This window comes from Mesoplodon densirostris, chromosome 10 (genome assembly GCF_025265405.1).
Source record: "Mesoplodon densirostris isolate mMesDen1 chromosome 10, mMesDen1 primary haplotype, whole genome shotgun sequence".
NCBI lineage: Eukaryota > Metazoa > Chordata > Mammalia > Artiodactyla > Ziphiidae > Mesoplodon > Mesoplodon densirostris.
Genome location: NC_082670.1, coordinates 41,538,646 through 41,560,954, shown reverse-complemented (window position 1 = coordinate 41,560,954; position 22,309 = coordinate 41,538,646). Strand labels below are relative to the sequence as shown.

The following is a 22,309-nucleotide window of genomic DNA, read 5'->3' as shown; positions in this document are numbered from 1 at the left end:
CTGGGACTCAGGAAGGGGCACTGCTTTTTGCTTTTCGTTATACACATTTTTGGTGCTGTCTTAATGTTTTACCACATCCATATACTACATATTCAAAATATAAAATGCTGGGGCCTCCCTGGTGGCGCAAGTGGTTGAGAGTCCGCCTGCCGATGCAGGGGATGCGGGTTCGTGCCCCGGTCTGGGAGGATCCCATATGCCGCGGAGCGTCTGGGCCCGTGAGCCATGGCCGCTGAGCCTGCGCGTCCGGAGCCTGCGCATCCGGAGCCTGTGCTCCGCAACGGGGGGGGCCACAGCGGTGAGAGGCCCGCATACCGCAAAAAAAAAAAAAAAAAAAAAAAAATATATATATATATATAAAATGCTCTCTAAAATATCTCTAGACATTCCAAAAAAAAATAAGTACTGATGGTACAGCACTGGCCGTATGTAATTCAATGGTGTGAGCTTAAAATGCATGGAATTTCATTTCAACTTTACCATTTTTGAGTGCCTCCATTACTCTAGATTCTAGGGATACAAAAACTAAGGCAGCCCTTCCCTCAAGGAGCTCCGAGTCCAGTAGAGAGAAAGACATCCACAATGTCAGGTGGTAGCCAGGATGCTGGAGGGTGAAGGATGCCCCCCTGGGCTCCTTGGGGAGCTAGCTGGATGCCCTGCAGTGGAGCTCTAGACAATCACCACCTCTCTGAAGTCAGGGACTCGAATCTTAGGTGCGATTATGGGGGACTTTCTTCTGCCTCATTAAACATTTTTGCATTTGTCAAGGTTCCCAAAATGGGCATCAGTATCACTTCTGTAATCAGAGGCGGGGAAAAAAATACTACCCCCCAAAATCAATTGCCAGCATCAAAAATATCAACCCAACTGAATTTTTTTAGCTTAAAAGTTGAAGCACTAATTAAAATTCTGGCTATCTTCTCTGTCTTACCATGAAACTAATGTGATGAAATGTTTGTAAAGAGGAAGACAGCTGGGTTTTTAGGGAGCCCTCACACTGTTTCAGATTGTTTGGCACCTAGGAAAGCATTCACACGATGCGTGAATCAGAAAGAACAGGAAAGAAGAGCCAGTACATACCCATCACCCTTCCCTTTAGTCCCCATGAGCTGACTTTCAAAGAAATATTTAGTTTACAAAGAATACTAGAAAATTACTAAAATCTTGAATAAGGAACTTTAACATACTATTTAAATATTCTATGGAAATAAGCTATATTCAAAAGCAGTGACTACAAATTTAGCTCTATTTTGATTTTGGTAACTCAAAATGAACACAGAAAAAGGCTTTTGACTGATTTCTATAGGCGTCAGGCACTTAGAATTTCCAACTCCATGAATTCTCTCTCCCCACGTGTTTCTTTTGCTTAAGATTCAAGAGGCTGTTGGGAGAGAGATGAAAGGGTTCAACTCCTAAAATACATTTGGATATTCCATCAGGTAATGAATGCAGAAGTATTAGTATATAACAATCAGAGAACACAGACCCAACATCTATTTTGTAGTCCAAGCCTAAATTATACCGAATATAATTAGCAAGCCAAGAATAAGGAAATATACCAAACGAAAAACAAAAATGTGCCCTTTGGTACTGTGCTCACCGTAATTTATATCCTCAAAATATCTAATGAACAGCCCAGTGACAAAGGCATTGAAGATTAAAGCCTCTTTTACTTAAAACCTGCTTCTGAGACTGGAATTACATCAGACACACCTTCATGCATTTGCCAAAATTGCTCACGTTATGAAAGCCAAACTTTCAGTTAAGATTTTAAATGATTAGCGAGAAAAGAATGCGGAGTTATTCAAAAGTCACAAAGGGGAGATGGAAACTCAACAGCAACATGCTCGGGTCCTCGGCAAACCTGCTTCTATCCTGGATATGGGAAGGGTTTTGTTTTGACAGAACCCTGGGGCAAAACCAAGGCATTCTTTTTTGGGGCTAGCATTAAAAACCAATAAAAACAAAACATTTTGTAAAAGCTGGCCTGCCTGTCTTCCAGGAAGATCAAGGTCACGTTGACTGAGATGAAGTTTTACGGAGACAGCTGTCTGTGTGTTGAGCCTGCTTCACTAGCCTGTGGACGCAGGGGAGGGAGAAGAGAACCCAGGTCTGTCCCTGAAAACTGGAGCCTGAGTTCCCTGCAGGCCCAGCAGGCAGAAGCCAGCTCTGACAGGCTGCAGAGTCCCCTTGGCAGGCCAGGCCCACAGACAACTGTCACCATGTTTCAGGGACCTGGGGGGAGAGGACTGGGCCTGAGCCAGGCCTCAGATACAGCTCCTTGGGACCAGCTCAGCTGTGCGTGCATGTGTGTGTGTACGCGTGTGTGCACACATGCAAGCACACGAGAGGAAGGGCCCAGTGGGAGAGTAGAATAGAAAATGAGAGAAGGGCACATCTCAAGTTGTGGCCACTAAGGGCCCCATGGCACACCTGGACCTATAGGCTGAGCCACAAACACCAGGGACAACAGGACAGGGGGCCCATCATCCATGGGCCCCACAGAGGAAGGGACTCTAGGCCAGAGGAGAAAGCAGCGAACCACTCCCTCTGACAAATACACCAGAAGTTCAGAGTATGATGGAGACCCTTGACTTCCAACCCTAGGTGATGAGCACCATAGCATGTGCCAAGCAGAGCAGGTGCCCTGTGTATACGGACTGCACTCCTCACAACGCCCTCCCCGGATGGCATCACCAGCCTCACTTAAAGGACGAGAGACAGTGGTGTGGACATATATACACTACCAAATGTAAAATAGATAGCTAGTGGGAAGCAGCCACATAGCACAGGGAGATCAGCTCGGTGCTCTGTGACCACCTAGAGGGGTGGGATAGGGAGGGTGGGAGGGAGACGCAAGAGGGAGGGGATATGGGGATATATGTATATGTATCACTGACTCACTTTGTTATAAAGCAGAAACTAACACACCACTGTAAAGCAATTATACTCCAATAAAGATGTTAAAAAAAAAAAGTTAAACAAAACAAAAACAAACAAACAAAAAGGACGAGAGAACGAGGCTCAAAGATGGTGAAGTAACTCGGCGAGACCACGGAACCAGTACAGAGGAGGCAGGGCAGGAACCTGACCCATTCGACCCAAAGCCCACCGCACCCATGGTTCTCAGGGTGTGGCTGCGGGACCCCCAGCACCACTCACCTGGGGCGCCCCCTCCCCGGGCACATAATGCATCAGAGTCTCTGGAAATGCAGCTCCGGAATCCATAGGTTTCCAAAGAACTCCGCAGGTGCTTCTGATAAAGAACCAAGTCGAACCCCTGTGGTGCCTGCGGGCCAGCAGCCAGGGGAGGCAGCGCGGCCACAAGCCTGCTTCGTGCGCGTGCTGGTCACCAACCAACGGCGCCGGCGTGTGGCCACATGCACATCATTCTTTACAGTCCCCACTGAGGGAGCCCAGACCCCAGGGCCTCCCAACGTAGAGCCTAGAGCCCAAAAGGCCCACGAAGACAGTAACACGGGTCTCAGAGTCCACTGCAGTATTTCAAAGGCCAAGAGAAATCATACCTTCGTTACCTAACTCCAGGTCTAAGTAAAATGTCTTTGGAAGAGGGAAAATTTAACGGTTCATCACTTCACACATACAGTGTGTCTGGACTCAAAGCCTTTACAGCCAGGCTGAAAACGGAACAGAGAAGTGGCACAGACCCCAGGCAGGCGCTGTTGCTCCAACATCTGGGCACTTCCCCACTGGAGCCACCTTGGGGCCCCTCCCTCCACCCAGCAAGACAGAAGACCTGGGTCAGTGCTTCAGGGAACTACGGTATTTCCCAGACAGATCCATAACCTTATTCTCTAGACTTAGTCCCAGCCTGTCCCAAACATCAAATGTCCCTTCAAAGGAACAAAGACCTGCAAACTCCAGGGATGGTCAAAGGTATGTGTGGGTGGCCTGAGGATAAACAGTGGTTTTGAAATTTGAGTCAAACCGGCAGGGTGATTAATCTGAAGGGCAAACCATGCCTCTGGATGCACACGTGCCTACGTTACAGCTCATTCACCAAATTTGAAAACTAAGAAAATAGAACATAAAAGCTTACTGAATCAACACCCCAAAAAACTGATCTACACATTGCTTTAGCCAACTAACTTGAGCCGAACTTGAGTGAGAAAATGAACTGGGGAGAAAGTAAATATGGAAAGAAGAGATGGGCAAAAGGGTAAGGAAAGAAAATGCTGGAAGGAAGCAAAAGAGGAAGAACAAGTCAGGAAGCAAACTAGAAAAAAGGAAAAAGAAACAGGATTGCCAAAGAGGGACGCTCTGTCCAGAGGAAAGGAGCGGGACTGCTCACACATTTTTATCAGGATCTGCGGTTCACTTGAGCCAAAGGCTTCAGATTACTATCACCCCCCTATTAGCTCCCGCTGGGAAACTAATTAGCTAGTTAGGTCTTTATCTTTAAAACCTCCATCCTCCAAACAGAAGGCGATGCCCAGGAAGGCACCGGAGCTACCAAGACAGTGGGCTCCAGTTCCCAGTCACCCCCCAATCCCTGCAAAGTCCTAGGGTCTGTAGAGCAGAGGGGACGACAAACCCAACCTGTGCACTTGATACATGGTGTGGTTTTTAAGTTGTATAATAAGATGTCAACAATTAGAAATCAGGAGACTTCACATAGAAAATCTTGTTTTCCAGCAAAAGAAAAACAAAGCACTGAGTTAGGCAGTAGCAGGAGGCCCTCACAAAAAGCCCTAGAAAGCCTGTGCCACCAGCTCCAACCTTGGGTTGGTCAGGTGGGGGCATCCCCTCCAGGTGGGGCGTGGGCGCCTCCTGCCCACGGGCCTGTCTCAGGCTGGACCTCCCCATCCCACGCCCCCCACCTGCCACTGCACAGCTGATCCTGAGACAGGCGAGCCTCGCAGCCCCTGGCTTCCTTGAGGCTAGTGACCGCCACACCCTGGGCGTCACCATCCTCACCTGGTCACACCCTGGAACGCTGACCCCACTCCGAGCTGCTTGCCGTCACTCACCTCGACTCCGATATTCCAGACCTGCCACGACCTCTCCCACTCCCTCCACGTCTGCTTCTCCTGGACCCTCTCCCCTTGCGGGAACCTCCCCCTCTCTCCACCGAAACAGCATCCCAAACCTTACGCATCAGAAACCTCAGGGGCCTCACACCCTCTCATCCTGCCGGCCTCCCCCGCAGGTGGACTGGGCACCTACACCCTACCCTCCTCTATCCCAGGCCAGTAGAGCTAAGCCTTCTGGAGGATAACAGAACAACCCACGAAGGCCAAGGCACCCCCGGGAATTCACACCCACCCAGGAATGCCCTGAGCCCGCCCCCCGCCCCCTCCTCCCTCACCTTGCAGGTGCCCCACTCCATCCTCCACTGAGAATACTGAAGCCCCCAGCCCTGATCTTTTATTAACCACACGCACCCTTCCCCTCGGTCCTCAAATTCTGAGGGTGGTACCCAGTTCCTCAAGCTGAAACCTCAGTCGTTATCCTTGAGCCCAGACTCTTCAAGCCAGTCAGTCACCAAACCCTGCCCCTGTCCCGCTCCCCTGAAAATCTGCGCACAAGCTATCAACAGGCTGAGCTGTCTCCACACAAGTCTGATCAGAGCCCCGGGGCTTACTCCACTGACGACAGGCCTCCATGACAAAATAAGGACCAGCCTCCTGAACCTGGCTTTCACAGCCACTCACAACGGGGCTCCGGCTGTCCCTCTCCTTAAAAATGTGGCTGGCAAAAAAAAAAAAAAATCAAAAAACAAAGGAAAAAAGGGGGGCTTCCCTGGTGGCGCAGTGGTTGAGAGTCCGCCTGTTGAGGCAGGGGACATGGGTTCATGCCCGGGTCCGGGAAAATCCCACATGCCGTGGAGCGGCTGGGCCCGTGAGCCATGGCCGCTGGGCCTGTGTGTCCGAAGCCTGTGCTCTGCAACGGGAGAGGCCACAACAGTGAGAGGCCCGCGTACCGCAAAAAAAAAAAAAAATGTGGCTGGGTTGTACATGCCTCCCTCCACCCCTAGAAAGCCTGTGCCACCAGCTCCAAGGGCTCGGCACGACATGCCCGGGTGTCGGATGCCACTGCTCACTTTTGCACACCCAGTACCTAATAAGTTCACTGGCCTTTCAATGCACGTGAGCTGCGTGTTGATCTCAGGACCCCCAGCCTGGCTCTGCCACATGAGAACATGGCATGAAAAAGCAGGGCCTCTGGAGCCCCCGGACCTGGACTTCCCACCAGGTTGTTTCCCACGTGGGTGACCTCAGGCAAGGGCTCAGCTTCTGTGTTCTCATCTGTAAAATGGGGCCTTTAAGAACCCTCCCACATAAGGCTGACCTGAGAACCAGGCAAATCCTGTGTACATGCCTAGCTGTGCGTCTGAAACACGGTAGGCGGTCAGCAAAGAGCTCCACTGGGTGTTTTCAAAACAGTAGCTGAGGTTTCCCTCCGCTCTTCCAAGGCGAGGGCAGGCAGTCCAGCCCGTGGGCAGACCTTCCGCACCGCCTGGCCATCTCACTCCTCATCCACGCTTCTGCAAAGACACAGGCCTGAGCAGGGCCAATGCTGTGTTCTCCCTGGACCCTGCGCCGGCAGGATGCACTGCCTCAGCCCCAGCCTCCCACCCGAGTGCACAGCAAAGCCCCACCACACGCCCTGCTGGCTGCCGGCGGGTCCCTCCAGGGACACCGGGCGCAGGCTGAACTTGACTGAGGCTGGACTGCGGCACCACCAGCCCCTCGGAGTAACTCACCACACTGTGGCACCAAAGGGAAATGTCCGAAGGTTTATGTATCTCAGCTACCCCATAAAAACTTTTTTTTTCAATGCAACAGACATTTTTTGAACATTTCCTGTGAATAAAGCAGTGAGTTCCCCACTGTCTGAGACAGAGATGCATAAAACAAGTCCCTGATGACAAACCGAGAGAAACAAACAGATGCACAGCTAAGTCTAACCCTGAGGAACAGCAGGAGAGAGGTGAGTCAAGACGGACTGCGGTGGGTGGGGGAAGGTAGGGGGGTGGTTGCAGGGACATGGGGTCATGGGTATGGCTGCAGAGCTGGGAGGGCTTCTCAGAGGAGGCAGCAACTGCCCTGGAGAAGAGGCTTCTGAGCGGAGCGCACAGCAACCGACAGGCACGGAGGTCTGGAGGACGCGAGACCACTGAGTCACAGAAATTTAACCATTAAAGACCACAGTCAGAAAGTACTAAAAAGTACTTAGCATGTTAGAATTTAACAACTTAGAAAATAAGTATATCTGGTAATTTAATCTTTATAATATCTTCTTGACTTATTTTTTCTTCTCTCACAAATTTTCTCTCACACATAGTGAGAAGGAAACCTAGGGAAAACATCGACATGTCCAAGCTTTTCTTTTTCTTAAGAACACCTTGGAACAGAAATCAATCCTGCCGGAGACTTTTCCTGAGCAGATGGTCCCTGTGTTTCTGGCAGAAGACACAGGTTTAAACGAGAGAGACGTCACAAAAGGAGGGCATCTGCAAGGGCCAGCAGGCGGGCGCTGTCTCTGCCCCTCCTCCTTCCGGGAGCACTGCAGCCGCACCCATCCCCACCCCGTATTCCTACTCCTCACCTTCCCTGCCTCCCTGCCTCCCACTAGAGGCCAGAAAAAGAGTCCAGGATCCACCCGTGACTCTGCATATGCCCATCCCCGGGTGCCACCATACGAGGAACTGCAAGTCACTCAGGAGTCCCCTCAGTGCCCGGCACTGCCGACCTGCTAAACCAGCCCTAACTTTCCTTCGGGCCTCCTGACACGTGAGGGCCCTAAGTGCCTCTGTCACTTAAGGCATCTTAGGTTGAGATGTTTGTTACTCGCAGACAAGAATATTCCAAAGGCGCTCCTGTTTCTTCAAGGCTGAAACCCTCTATGAGGGGAAATGACCAGTGAGCTGAAACCAAAGAAGTTACCTGACTTACTTTGGACCTAAACCCGAATGTCGAAATCAAACATTTTAGAATATAGAAATTTTTAAAGACTACAGGAACTACACCTCACAAGCAATTACCCCCTTCTCTACTTGCCTGACAAAGACATCTTGAGACAGTTTTTCTTTTCGAACAGTAAGTTCTAAAGAGGGGTGGGCATGCGTGAGGTTGAAGAGTGGGGGTAGGGCTTGCTTTCTCTTGGCCTCTGTGTAACGTCAGTGAATCACCACCATTCTCAGAGAGAACGTGACACTTTCCTCTACCGCCTCTTGCCATTTTAGAACCAAGTTATCGCAAATCAAGGTAGGTGAATTACTGTCACATGCTACTAGGTAAGGCGCATCTCCTATAAGACGCATAGCTTCTATTAACCTAATCTTATTAGCGTCCATGTGTAGCAGTATTGGAATGTGTATACTTCCAGAAAGTACATTCGAACCTCTTTATGAGTCTGACCTTTACAGTCAAGACTCGTAACTGCCTCATGAGCTAACCACTTGATATCATGCTTTGACAACAGAGATCAATAGTATAATAGCTGAATCATTGGCAGCAGAATTATAATGGAGACACTCCTAGGATAAAACCAGCACTCATTTTCTCTCCTGAAGGTAAAAAAAAATCCAGCCCCCAACAATGGGTGCCACTAATCTTCTTTGAAAGATTATGCGTGAATAAGCACATTAATATTTGGTGACCTAATTTTTAAAATATTTCAGCTCAGTGCTCTTTTTCTTAACAATGCAAAAATAACCCAGGCGGCACAGGTGTCTCTGTCCCCTTTCTCAGAGTGGACGCAACTCCTGGCCCATCAGGTGGCTTTCGGTGCCAAAGACGTGGTCTCTGTGCATGTGACCTTGAGGAAAGACGGTCCAGTGGTTAGGAACACTGGCTCTTGAACCAGACAGCCCCAGTGTGACCCCCAGCCCTGCTCGTACTAGCTGTGTGACTTTAGCAAGTTAAGTCATCTCTCCGCGTCCTAGTGTCCTCAAGAGGATAATAAAGCTATTTATGTTTGTTGTGAGGATTGAATGCGTTCATCATGGGAAGTGTTTAGGCAAAGCACAGCTCGGGGCACATTGCTCAAAAAATGTCTGCTGTCTTTATTATAATTATCCATACCCAGGCTTCCACCCCTAAGTTCTGGGTCTCATAAACACTTCACCACACCCCAACTCAAGGACTTACCAGGTCCTATGCCACTATACTCCCTTTCCTGGTCCTCCCAAACCCCATAAAGGCTCTGCCAGCGCCCCGGTTGATAAACCCAAAAACGTACATCCAATACATCAGCAGGTTCTGTTGACTTTACCCCCAAGATAAATCTCCTCACTCACTGCTACCACCCCGGTCCAAGTCCCCATCAGTTCTCCAGGTCTCTCTGCTCTGTGAACCCTTCCTCCCTCGAGACTAAACTCTCACCTGCCAGCAGAGTGAACTTTCTAAAACACAAATCAGATATCTATAGGCTTACGATCTGCCACACTTTCAATTGGTGAAAAAAAATCCAAACTCCTCACCGGGGTCTCTGAGCTCTGACATACCACCAACATGTTCACCTTGATTTTCCACCCGCCACCCTGTCATACCAGCCGCACTGACCTTCGTTCTGCCCACAAACACCCCAAACTCATCCCAAGCCTTTGCAAGGAGCTCTGCACTGTTCACACAGCTGCCTCACCGCATCAGGGCAAGGGTCACCTCCTGGGAGAGGTATTCTCGGAGTAAACAGAAGCCTCTCCATGGCTCTCAACCACATTTCCCCATTTGGTTTGCTTTATAGCTCTGATCACTATCTGAAATTCTTATTTGCTTATCCATTTACCAGCAGTCTCCCTTACCTGGAATGGAAGCTCCGTTAGGACAAGGCAAGATACCCACCTTGCCAGAGAGAAGGATGCCTGTAGCACAGCCGGCACTCAATAAAGATGCAGGGTGCATAGGGGAAGCGGGAGTGAGGGTCTGCCAGGACCCAGCAGAGATCGACCCCCCAAACCCCCACTCCTGAATCACACTGCCTGGGAAGCCTGACACCAACATCTAGTCAGGAAAGCAAATTTCAGCAGAAGAGTAGAAGGCTGTAGCTTTTGATCCTAATATACTCCTCAAAAAGCCACCTCAGTCTGATTTTAACCCATAGATATTCCTTAATCATCAGTCCCCAAATTAGGTTTCCCAAAATACAGTCTCTCGGGTGCTCAAATCAACCCAGAGTGAACTTTCAAACAACCGCCTCTGAACTCTGCTTGAGTTCATTTAAAAAGGAGACAAAAAGCCAGAGCCAAGTTGCCTATTTTACCTCACTTCTAAAAGCTGGGAGAATGCAACTGACACAGGGGAAAAAAATTCAGTGTTCAAAGGTTGTTGGTGTGTGTGTGTGTGTGTGTGTGTGTGTGTGTGTGTGTGTGTGTGTGTGTGTGTGTGTGTGTGTGTGTGTGTGTGTGTGTGTGTGTGTGTGTGTGTGTGTGTGTGTGTGTGTGTGTGTGTGTGTGTGTGTGTGTGTGTGTGTGTTAACCAAAGAAAATCTGCTGATCTTTTTCCCTTAATTGGTTCTGGGAATCAACAACTGACCGCAGGAGGGTAAGCGTTTGGAACAGCTTCTCCTTATTATCGAATCCTTGATTATAATGATTAAGCCTGGACTTCTGGTTCTACTAAACCTCACCGAGCAACCTCACGGGTCACATGCACAAGTGGGGACCACTCCCCTCAGGTTAGCGCTGTGGCATCGAGTCATAAAATATCATAAAATTAGCATCCAGGGAGGTCAGAACTCAAAGAGACCTTGAACATCCCTAACACCACCTCTTCAAGACAAATAAGGAAACTGAGGCTCGAGAGATTATGTGAATTGTCCAAGGTCAGGGCTAGTGTCAGTCAGAGCACGGACACAAGCCCAGGGCTATCCAACTGCAAGACCAGTGCCACCACCACCGTGACGCCATCCATACAGGCAAGGATGGCAGAGAGCCCGGCTCTTCGTGGAGTAATCGGTGAGCTCAACTTACAGTCTGCCCCCAACCCATTTCTAAATCCACTTGCCAAAAGGGCTGAAAACGTCCCCAAGAATGCTGCTCGAATATGTCTTCAATGTCTGCTCTGTGACGCAGCAGGAAAGCAAAGAAGAAAAGGTGTGTTGTGGCTTCGATGGGGGACAGAGATCATTTCAAAGAGGTAACAGTAAGGACACAGGTGTCCCCAGAAACCAGAGAAGAGGGAAGGGAAGTGTTCTCAGAGGAACCTGATCGCCTGAGCTGTGTCCCACGGGATGACCAGCAGGGAGGCAGACAAAGAAGCCAACAAAGAGGAACTCCCAGGAGACAGAGCACAAAAATGAAGACTCTGAGGCATGAAAAGACCGGTAACCAAGGGCAGCTAAGTGCTGCTGAAACGCAAGGTTCAAGCAGGGAAGAGATGGGAGATAAGGTAGAAGAGCCAGGCTGTACCCCGCAGGTGAGGAGCCACTGCAGCAGGAAGTCGCCCATCACATCTGTGTTTTAGAAAGATGTCTCCCGCCAAGAATTGAGACAGGATTTGAAGAAGACAGGACGAAGGGGTTTGAAGCCTCTCTCACAAAACAGCCAAGAATGATGACAACAGCCAGCAGATTTGATTGGGTGCCGTCTATGTAACAGACACTGTTCCCAGCACACATAGTAACCCATTTACTCTTCACACACATGAGGTGGGGTCTATTAGTACCTTTTTACAGATGAGCAAACTGAGGCCCAGTGAGGCTGAGTTACTTGTCCCAGGTGTCACAGCTAAGGGGTCGATCTCCTAACCACGCAAGAGATCCAGGCCAGAAGCAACACATCCGTAGAAGGGACGGAGGGAGGAGCCGACCGGCCCCCCCACAGCCTGCACGCTGCCCTGCCCTCCTGCTCCAGAAACCAAATCAACCCACATTAGGAATTCCGTGACGCCAACCTCTCTGCCCGACTAAACAGCATAAGCCACCTGAATGCAAGCATTAGATGTCAGTCTTCCAAAGACCCGGAACGAATATCGTATTGACGGAAGCCCACTCAAGGGTCTTCCCAGGTCTCTGGGAAACAGCCCCAGTCGAGGAGAGAGGGGGGCAGAGATGACAGAACCCGTCTCCCCACCTATTTCTCCAGCCCCCCGAAAGAGCACAGGACCTGGAGCCAGGAGTGGGAGAGGACCGCCCATATGTTCATTTTGCTCTGATCCATCACTTTACCTCACTCGTCTTGCACTTCTTTAGCTGTAAGGTGGGTAGATGTCTCCTATCACTAGGCCTCCACCCAACTCGGATTTAAAAAATAATCATCTTTGACAAGCTAGCAACATCTACTGAAATTTGTAAAGTATGTACCCTTTCATCCCATGATTATGCGCCTTGAACCCATGCAAAGAAACGTTTGCATGTGTGTACAAAGTAATATGAACAAGAACATTCAATCTAGTGTAGTTCATCGCTGCAAAAATTTGGAACAATTTAGATGTCCAGCAAAAGGAGAATGGTGAAATAAATAAATCATGGCATAGCCTATATAAGGGAACCTACAGCACCAGCACTGATGTTAACAAACATCTATACATACTGACACAGAAGACATCCAGGATACGGAGTTAAGTACAAAACAGCAAGTCGTGAAGCAATTTATATAGTAACTTATATAGAAGTAATTTATATAGGAGTCCTCTTTTCCTTTTAACAATGATAAATATATGGTGGTATGTGAAGAGGAAAAGTCTATAAGGATACATTCTAAAATTGTTCATGTCTGGTATCACTTGGAAGGAATCAAGGAAAATGTCACTTTTTTTTTTTTAATAGTGATCTTGGGGTCTTCTTATTTATTTATTTATTTTTTTTTTTTTGGCTGTGTTGGGTCTTTGTTTCTGTGCGAGGGCTTTCTCTAGTTGTGGCAAGTGGGGGCCACTCTTCATCACGGCACACAGGCCTCTCACTATCGCGGCCTCTCTTGTTGCGGAGCACAGGCTCCAGACGCGCAGGCTCAGTAGTTGTGGCTCACAGGCCCAGTTGCTCCGCGGCATGTGGGATCTTCCCAGACCAGGGCTCGAACCCGTGTCCCCTGCATTAGCAGGCAGATTCTCAACCACTGCGCCACCAGGGAAGCCCAAATGTCACATTTTTTATTCTTTGAATTCTTCTATGCATCCAACACATAATAACAAGACAAAACAAGGCCACATCATAGTCAAATTCAGGCAGGTTGCACTAACAGCATGAGCCTCAGAGGCCTCAGAATCTTCCTCATCAGGTCAGGCAGTCAGAGCCCAGGTCACAGCAACTTCCACATCAGGTCAGACATTCAGAGCCCAGGTCACAGCATCTTCCACATCAGGTCAGGCAGTCAGAGCCCAGGTCACAGCATCTTCCACATCAGGTCAGGCAGTCCGAGCCCAGGTCACAGCATCTTCCACAACAGGTCAGGCAGTCAGAGCCCAGGTCACCTCCTCAGAGGTTTGGCAGCTCCCTTCCGGGCTTCACAGCTGCTCATCTGACTCAAGCTCCCCACGTCCACCACAAGTCAGCTGATAGTCCCTCGATTATCTTTCCCCCAGAAGTGGGTGTGGATTGTGGAAAGAAAGGTGACCAGAGCGGTCAGGATGGGAGGCCACGCTATCCAGGAATCAGTTTGGAACACACTGCAATTAGGTGTAACACCTTCCACCCACCACATGATAAATCCATGCCTTGTGGTTCTCGGAAACAGAAATGCCAAATGTCTCCCAACTGAGTCAAATTCTCTGGAATCTAGAAGTTACAGCCTGGATAAGGAAATTCTTCCAAACAGTGATAAGTTAAAAAAAAAAAATTAATATTCCATCTTACTTCTAGAAATTCAAAGTATTTTACACTACAGGCACATACACATACATACATACATACACACACACACACACACACACACACACTCGATTAGATCTTCTAAAATACCACATGCAATAGTAAATTACCATCCCTGTCCACTAAATAATACCCAAGAGAAAGTAAATGGACATCCAGCAGTTTCTCCTGTGCATTGACTAAGATCTGGCCCATGATCTCATCGCCCCTCATAACTATCCCATGAAGTGGAGGACAAACATCTAGCCCCGTGTTCTGGGGAAAATCCTAAAATAGGCAAACTTCCTCTAGACTTCTGTGAGCAAAGAGAGAAGCCTGCAGCCTTACTGGATCCACACCCAGAAGAGCCCAACGCTTCCGTTCATGGCTCGGCGAGACCATGGTTGGGATTTTTGTCATCACTGCTGAGAAATGTTTACACTGCTATTTCTGACCCTCTTGTGTAAATATCAGCTATGCTTTACCCCCCAAATTTCAAGCCTGGGTAAAGGGTCCTTTTTAAGGAAATCCCAAGTACCCAAGTATCAGAGTTACAGAAGCTGCAATTTTTGGTAGAGAGGATAACGCTCCAGAAGCTGTGAGGAGGGGCCGAAGTGGCCCTTTCTCTCTGGAAGCCCCTGGGAAGAGGGGAGGGGGGCTGGGGAAATGGGTTCATTTTGCTGTTACCAGCATGACACAACTTTCTCAACTCTAGGAAAGGTTTATTAAGTGAATAGATTTACTTTTTCTCAAATAATTGAGCAATTTTTTTGCAACATTTCAGCAACGAGTTAACTTCAAGTGACTCTGGAAATCAAAAGGCTCCAAGCATCAGTGTTTTAAAGCATCAGCAGAGAACAGAGGAAACTGAGGTCCGTGGTCCGGTACACACATAGCACATATTCATGTTACTTGGGAAAAAAGAACCCACAGGATCTCCAGGGTTACTACGGCTGCAATTTTATCAACTTGATGACCCAATTCAACTGAAACCAAAAAAAAAAGAAACAAACTCTTCCCACCCCCAGCACCTCTGTCTGTCCATCTCTCCCCTAAGCCAATGCCTACACACAGCTTAGCGAGCAATTTACAAGTTCAATGCTGACACGCCCCACAATCAAGGAAAATGTGTCTACAACAAGGAGGTAAATGCTTTGTGCTTAGTGTCCCCCGAGCCCTGATGAAGGGCCTCAGGCGGTCAGCACAGCACGGCAGGGGGAAGAGGAGAAACGGTGCTGGACCAGAGGGCAGGAAACCCCCTGCCTGAACGTCCTTGATCCATCCCACCTTGCCCACCCCGCCGGTGCCAGATGGTTTCCTCCCACCCAGACCACCACAGAGGCTCTTGACAGCATCCTCTACTCCTCCCAGGACCACCTTCCCAGAAGAGAGGTCCACCTGTGCGGCGCCTCTCCTGACACACCGTCCAGACCCCTCCTGGCCCCTCTCCAGTCCCGCGACCACTTGGGCAGCCTCGCTCGAGCCACCTGGGAAGGATGGGCTTTGGTGACCACGACAGGTTTTTTCTTCCTTCTAACGTGAATGTCACCCCCTCTGAAGTCTTCCCTCAGCTCCATCAGAGCTGTCACAGGGCCAGGCCCTGTCCCCAGGGGCAAGTGACACGGAGCTGGAGGCACGCCCTGGCTCCACAGCTGACCTTGGCCAAGTTCCTTACACGAGCCTCCGAAACAACTCCCTAAGTAAGTCTCGGTGCCCACACTGGCAAAACTGGAAATATAAGGGCTAAAGTGAGCGGTGGTTCCATTTAAGGGAAATAATTTCTAGAGAGAACTTAATGCAATGTTTGGAGCTCAGTAAAATCTCAGAAAGTGGCATCTAGTAGAATATTATTAATAAGTAGCAGATACTCAAAGTTAATCAAAGGCACTCCAACATCCACCAACCTGGGGCAAATGACATCTTCCCCAGGCCTCAGTTTCCTCACCTGTAAGGCGGGGGTGGGGGGGAGAGGGAACAGGAGATGAGGGAGGGGCACTGGACTAACACGGAACAGAACAGGAAAACAACCAAGAGCTAAACTGTGTAACAGCAGCAGGCTCTCTGAGAAAGCAGAACTTCAGATAGTTTCCCTAACTTGAGAAATGTGCAGGTCACGGCTCTCAGGGGCAAGTGCTCTCTTGGACGCCCTTCCCCCTGGGCTTTGCCTTAAATTATTTTCATTATAATGCCACTTAAGTCTGTCCAAATCTAAAGCTTCATATGCTTTAGCCCTTATAAAACTGTAAGGTGAGACAATGTAAAAATTGGATAAAAACCAATAAAAGAGAGCTCAGCTTTCATTGAACATGACGTATGACAATGATGCAATTTTGTTCCATGTGCTCAACTGCTCACACAGTGTGTTAAGTACAAGAATACCTGGAGCAAGTTCCTGGCAACTCTGTGGGGCTCTACCACCGTGGGGCTGGCATCCCCTCAGCCAGCCAGCCACAGCTCTTCTCTAACGGACCATCGTGAACCCTTTGTTCATGTACTTCCAGCCCTCATCTGACCCCAAAACACAATTTCTGCGATAAGTCCACATCTGTCCTTTCCCGTTCGCTACAGACAATCAAAGGGGTTCGCAATCTAACGCTGGGAGGAAATCTTTATGACATGCCTCATTTGGAAGGTCATCTGGATGTTACAGAATCTATGATTTTTTTAATTATTATTTAAAAGAATATTAAAAATTTACTTTTGGTTTTAAAAAATCACTTGCAAATTCCCAGGAAGATGTCTTTAAACTCTAGTTTAATATACATTGTTTCCTCAAAAATCAAGAAAATATTATATTTTGGTGAAAGAACTGAGTAACTGTATAAATATTATAAATTTGTTATATGGGGAAAAAAAACATGGTTTCCTAATAAAAGCATCTTGCCATAGTATCCAGAAAGATCTTAGACATCACAGACCTAACTGTAAGTGTTCTGCGCGCATACTCTCTTCAATCCCAAGAACCACCCTATAAAGTAGGTGCTACTGCGACACGTGAGGAAACCGAGGCTTGAAGAAAGAATGAAAGTGATGGAGCAGCACCTGAATTGATTCCAGCAGCCTTGCCCCCTGCTCCTTCCAGACCAGCCCTGAGAGCCTCTGTAGAGGACGGCCAGACACGCACAGCAGGGATCCAGGGGAAACCAGCTGGGGGAGACAGAGACGCAGAGGGAAGGTGGCATTCTCAAGGAAGAAATGACAGGACCTAGTGACAGGATGGATGGAGACAAGAAGGTAAGTCCCTGAACCTGTGAGCCAGGAAGAATGGCTGGCCCGGCCTCCAGAAATGGAACTGCTGGGGAGAGAAGCCAGTGCAGGGAGCCAGACCTAAACTAAAACACGGTGGGTTTAAGACAAAAGGGACTTATTCCAAGTGGGGATGGATATCCTCTCAACAGATCACAGGCGAAGAGGCTGAAGTCTCGTTACACAGGAATTATGTTTACAAGGCACGAAGATTATTTCGAAAAGACAAGGCAGTCAAAAGTGTCCAGCACAGGGGAATTCCCTGGTGGTCCAGAGGTTAGGATTTGGTGCTTTCACGGCCGGGGGCCCAGGTTCAAACCCTGGCTGCGGAACTGAGATCCCACAAGCCTCACACACGGCCAAAATAAAAAAGTGTCCAGCATAGAAGAGACGGAGAACAAAGATAGGCAGGAGAGGACCACTGAATTCTGAACATCTGTGTCTTTACTAATTCCAGTAGACCAGTGCACAGTACAAGTCAGGCGTGGCACAGGCAATCACAATGGCAAAGAAACAGGGCTGTCTCCCCGTGACAGCACATGAGGACTCATCCAGGCAACAGGCATGCCCACTGTGTCCCAGATACTGTCCTAGGTTCAGCCACAAACAAAAACCCCCCTGCTGGCATGGAGCTTAAGTTCTGGCTGAGGAGACAAAGAACGAGCAAGCAAGGACACAGTCTGGAACCAGGGGGTGATGAATGTTCTAAGGGCTAGGGAAAAAAATAAAGCAGGATACGAGAAACAAGAAAGGGCAGGGGCAGGTATCTGAGATAATGTCATCTGGCAATCACGGAAGGACTGACTGAACTCTAAGAGGAGGTGACAGGATGAAACTCAACTTTTTAACCTAGAGAGGCTTGAGAGCATTCACTCCAAGTGTCTGCTGCCTAGTAGACCAGGCCCTGCAATGGTCTAGAGAGACCACAGTAAACACATGTTTGAAGATATCTGAGCATCGTGCACAGATTGAGGGGAAAACTGATGTCATCAGGAACACAGAGAGGAAGGCAGGAGAGGAAGACAAAACAACCGCACCACGTGGATGACCTTCACTTCTGAAGACCTGGATATGCTCTGACTCCATTAGAGAAGGACAGATGCTGGAGCAGTGATGAGCTTCAGGGGACAAGAAAGCAGCAGAGGAGAAAGATCTGCATCAGACTCAGCAGCCTTCAGTCAACAGATAAACAGGGGTTTACCCAGCAGGACCCACTGGACGCGGAGCTCGTGCTCCCAAGGGGGCACCTCGAGGTGTCTCTGTTAACACACATCCCAAAGGGAGGGGGCTGGGGAAGGGGACCAGTTGGAGGATGGGAAGGGGTAGTGAGGCCAAAGGTGAGGGCTCTAAGTCCCCTGCAGCCATGAGAGGCTCACAGGGTGGGGACACTGCTGAGGACAGTGATGCGAGTTCAGCAAAAGGTCGGCAGATTAGGTCAGTACCCACGGCGGCAACTGATAACTGCAGTGCCCGCTCCAACCACAACCACCACACCTGTACTAAAGCCACTGTCTCCCCACAAAGCTGCTGATTAAACCTTGTTTAATCTCTGTATCCCCCACAACTAGCAAATCCTGGAGGGTCAATAAAGGCTCTACTGAGGCCAAGCTTACATGACAGGAGTAAACCAGGAGGGGCTAAATAACTGAGGTTCTGATGGAGGTGAGAAGCCCAATAGTCCAGATTCCTGCTCAGTTGGCAGATGCATGAAACGGGAGAGCTTGTGGCGGGGTGGGGGGTGGGGGTGGCTGGCCATAGCGTCTGTATCACACCAGCTGCACAGCCCTGAAAGTCACTTCAATCCTGAGTCTCAATTTGGAAAACAAGGGGATTGGAGCAAATCAGAGGCTGCAGACTTTCAGGGAGAGGAGATGCTTTTCTCAGTGCTGAAGGCTGGGGAGCATGTGTGCTTTTGCTATTGGGGTTGGGGGATGCAGGCCTCCCCTTTGGCTGCAAATGAATCGCGGAGACGAGAACATAATGCAGGTATGGCCATCACGACGAGGACCTTGGAGGTTTGTCCGCAGAAGAGGCCCACTGGTGACGTGGCAGGTAAGAAGACAGGGGCTGGGGGAGGGGGCCAGGACTGCAGTGAGCAGCGGTAATGAGTTATGCAGACCTCAGACGGGAGACAACGGATGCCCAAGCAAAGACTGTGAATGAAACATCCGTGTTTTGAAGACGGTTGCTGGAGTCTGGCTTGTACACACCCAGGCACACAAAAAGTCAGGGAGAAACAGATTTTACATAACTTGAAAACTATGAAACTACTTTAAGAGCTGTAAGAGCAATTACCCATATGCCAGACCACTTCTAGCCTTTGAGGAGCTTGTTTATTACCATATTTACTGAGGGCTATCAGACTGTATTTTGAGCTTCTGAGAAGTTTCCATTTAGAATCAGTAGAAATACCTGACACATCCAAACCCCATAATTTCCCATACCAAGCTGAATCTCCCAACATTACAGACAAACCCACAAACTTTGCAGAAGGGAGTGAAAAGCCAATCCAGTCACAGGAAATCTTCCAGCTCTACAAAAGAAAACAAACAAACAAAAACACCACAAAGAGCACTGAAACATTTCTAGTCTAACAGCTTTTCACTCAAGCTTTAATAACTTTATTCTGAAGCCCTTGAAAAGTATTAAATTACATACAGTATTCTATATTCCTGGCAGTAGCAATGCCTAAAACTTATTATAACTTAAGGCAGTAAGTGAATTCATGACTTTTAAGTCAAATTTAAGGAAGCTAAAGGCCAGACAAAACCATGTGTTTGAAAATGCCCACAAAATAATAAATGCCAGAGGGAACTGGATGGCTTTTCTGCTTCTAAGCTAAATAAAGCCTGGGGGGCTTTGCAAAGATCCTAGTGAGGATAATCACCGCCCCCCGCCATTGCACACAGCAAACCATCCAATCAATTCTACGCAGACCAAGGAAAGTTAATCCAAGAAGAATAACAACACTTGAAATGTTGAGAAAAACATAGTTCTGCTGTTTAAAACACTCTTATCGGGCTGGAGGACAAATCGGGCCATTCTAACATGCCAGAACATTTGACTGGTGAGTGTTTCTGTGACCATGTCTTGGCTTTGTGTTAACAAAGGGTCCTGCAAGACATCTGAGTTCCAACGCTCGGGTCTTCAGGAAGGTCCTCTCTCGCCTGCCAGCAGTCTCCCTACTTCCTGCACACCTTCGGATTAACTGCCCCGACTTCCTGCACAGCCCTGGATTTGGGCTACCTTCCTCCTTCAGGCTTACTCAAGCTAAGTTCCCCGGGCAAGCTCGAAGGGTAAAAGTTCGCAGTCCCCGACCCTCCATTAAAGCGCAATCAGCATGTGTCGCTTGACAAGCCTGGCCGCGGCAGGGTGATTAATTTACATAAACAACTCTGAAGAGGTAACTCATCACTGCAAGGGCAGAAGTCAGCCGGCTAAACCTGGCCGCTCTGGGAGCGGCGGCTGCAAGGCTGGCCCACCCGGCAGAGCCTCTGCTGACGTTCACCGCGGCTCCTTCCACGCAACAGGTCCACGCAGGCAGGGCACCAGGGCACTTGCCCACAGCTCCGCAGGCGCAGCCCCCCTCCTGCCCCGCCCCCCACAGCCGGTCCCGGAGCCCGGGCAGCTACGGCTCTTCCCGGCACGGCCCACCCGCGATAAGGCCCGGAGCACATTCTTCGGAAGATGCCGAGATAGCGCGGCTCTCTCGCGCGCTGCCCACCTCCTCCCGGCCCAGTCCAGGCCGAAGGGAAAAGGCGCCCCGGCCAGCGATCGGGGAATGCGAGACAAGGAGACCGCCCCTGGAGCCGGATGCCGCGCTCGGTCCTTCCAGCCGGGAACGGCCCCGGCCACCTGGCTCCTCACCTGCCTGGTCACAAGTGCCGGGCGCTAGTACCTAGATATGTCTATAAACTACTTATCGGCACAGAACGTTTTCCCAACTGCACAAGCTACAGCGACCACTCAGAAAAGAGCAAGTCGCTTTGTATAGAAAGAAAAGGAACTTTTCGGGAGGGGGAGGGGGAGGGGGAGGAGTGTGGGAGGAAGAAGCAGGTGAATGAACGTAGACGTGGTTTCCGCGGGACCTGCCTGCCGGGTCCCGAGGTGGAAGAGGGGGCGAGAGGGGAGGGGAGGGGAGAGGAGGGGACGGGGTTGGGGGAAGAGGAGGGTGCGAGGCTGGCGGGGCCCGGCCGCGCTCCACCAGGGCTGCGCGCAGGTGAGGCTGGACACTCACCTCCGGCAGCTCGCGGAGCTGGTTGGCGTCCAGCAGCAGCTCCTCCAGGCTGCGGGCGTAGCGGTAGATCTCCTCGGGGACGTAGACCAGAGAACAGTGGCGCTTGTCGATGGTCTCCACATGACGGTTGCACCGCCACAGGGGGATGCAATGGAACATCGCCGCCCGCCGCCGGGTCCCGAGCCGCGGAGACCTAGGCTCCCCGCCCGCTCCGCCCGCCCGGCGGCTGAGCTCCGCCCGCCGCCCACTCCGCGCTCCTTGGCCCCCGTGCTCGCTCGCACCTCGAGCCGGGCTCCACGCTCCCAAAAGCGCCCAGGAACCTCGGGCGAGAGGCACCCCCCGACCCCGCGCCCCCGCGCCCCCGCCGCCCGCCGCTGCGCCCCTCCCACCCTCCGGCCGCGCCGCCGCCGCCACCGCCGCGCTGAGCTTCCTACTCGCCGCCGCCGCGCGACTGAGCATGCGCGCCAGTGGGCTCGCGCCCAGGGCGGCTCCTGCCCGAGGGATGCTCCGCTCCGGGTTTTCGCGGCGACTTGGATCCGGAGGGTCGGAGTAGCAGCGGTCAGACGCTCGCTGTCCCCCTACTCAGGCTGGGACCCAGGGAATGTCGCGGCATCGGAGGGAGCCCCTCTGAAGGAGCCCGGGGCAAAGAGGAGGCAGGGGCGAGGCAGCCCGGGGGGAGCAGAATAACTTTGTTTTTTACTTTTACTTAATTCGCTCTCCTCGCTCCCCTTCCCCAAAACCACTTTCCCTTCCGGGGTCAGGCGGGACCGCCCCGAAGCGTACCTTGCGCGCCGTGGGCGGCCGGAGCCCCAAGGTTCCGTGTGGTTTTGAGGTGTCTCCGCCGCCCTGGCTGCGGCTTTCTTGGCCACTTGCGTGCGCGCTGCTCCAACACCCCCCGAAGAGAGCGGGCCGCCCCCGGCCCCGCACGGCACCCCGGCCCCTGCCTTGCCCCTGGTCCTCGGGCACCGCCTGCAGGCTGTGTAGCATTCTCAGTAATCATCGTCTCTGTACACAGTAATAGGAGATCCCTCTCCGCAAACCACCAACATAGGCGTCAGAGAGTCTGCGAGATTCTTA

At 50.4% G+C, this 22,309-nt stretch overlaps 1 protein-coding gene across 2 annotated transcripts in view; it reads right to left on the bottom strand.

The window, feature by feature from the left end:
• Positions 1–21,567, bottom strand: part of LRRC1 (leucine rich repeat containing 1) — a 129,101-nt gene extending 107,534 nt beyond the window's left edge. For both annotated transcript variants that reach the window (XM_060109567.1, XM_060109569.1), the window contains exon 1: positions 21,233–21,567. In XM_060109567.1, coding sequence (XP_059965550.1) covers positions 21,233–21,391 — 159 coding nt within the window. In that variant the 5' untranslated portion in view covers positions 21,392–21,567. The remainder of the gene's footprint in view (positions 1–21,232) is intronic.
• Between the last annotated feature and the right edge of the window lie 742 nt (positions 21,568–22,309).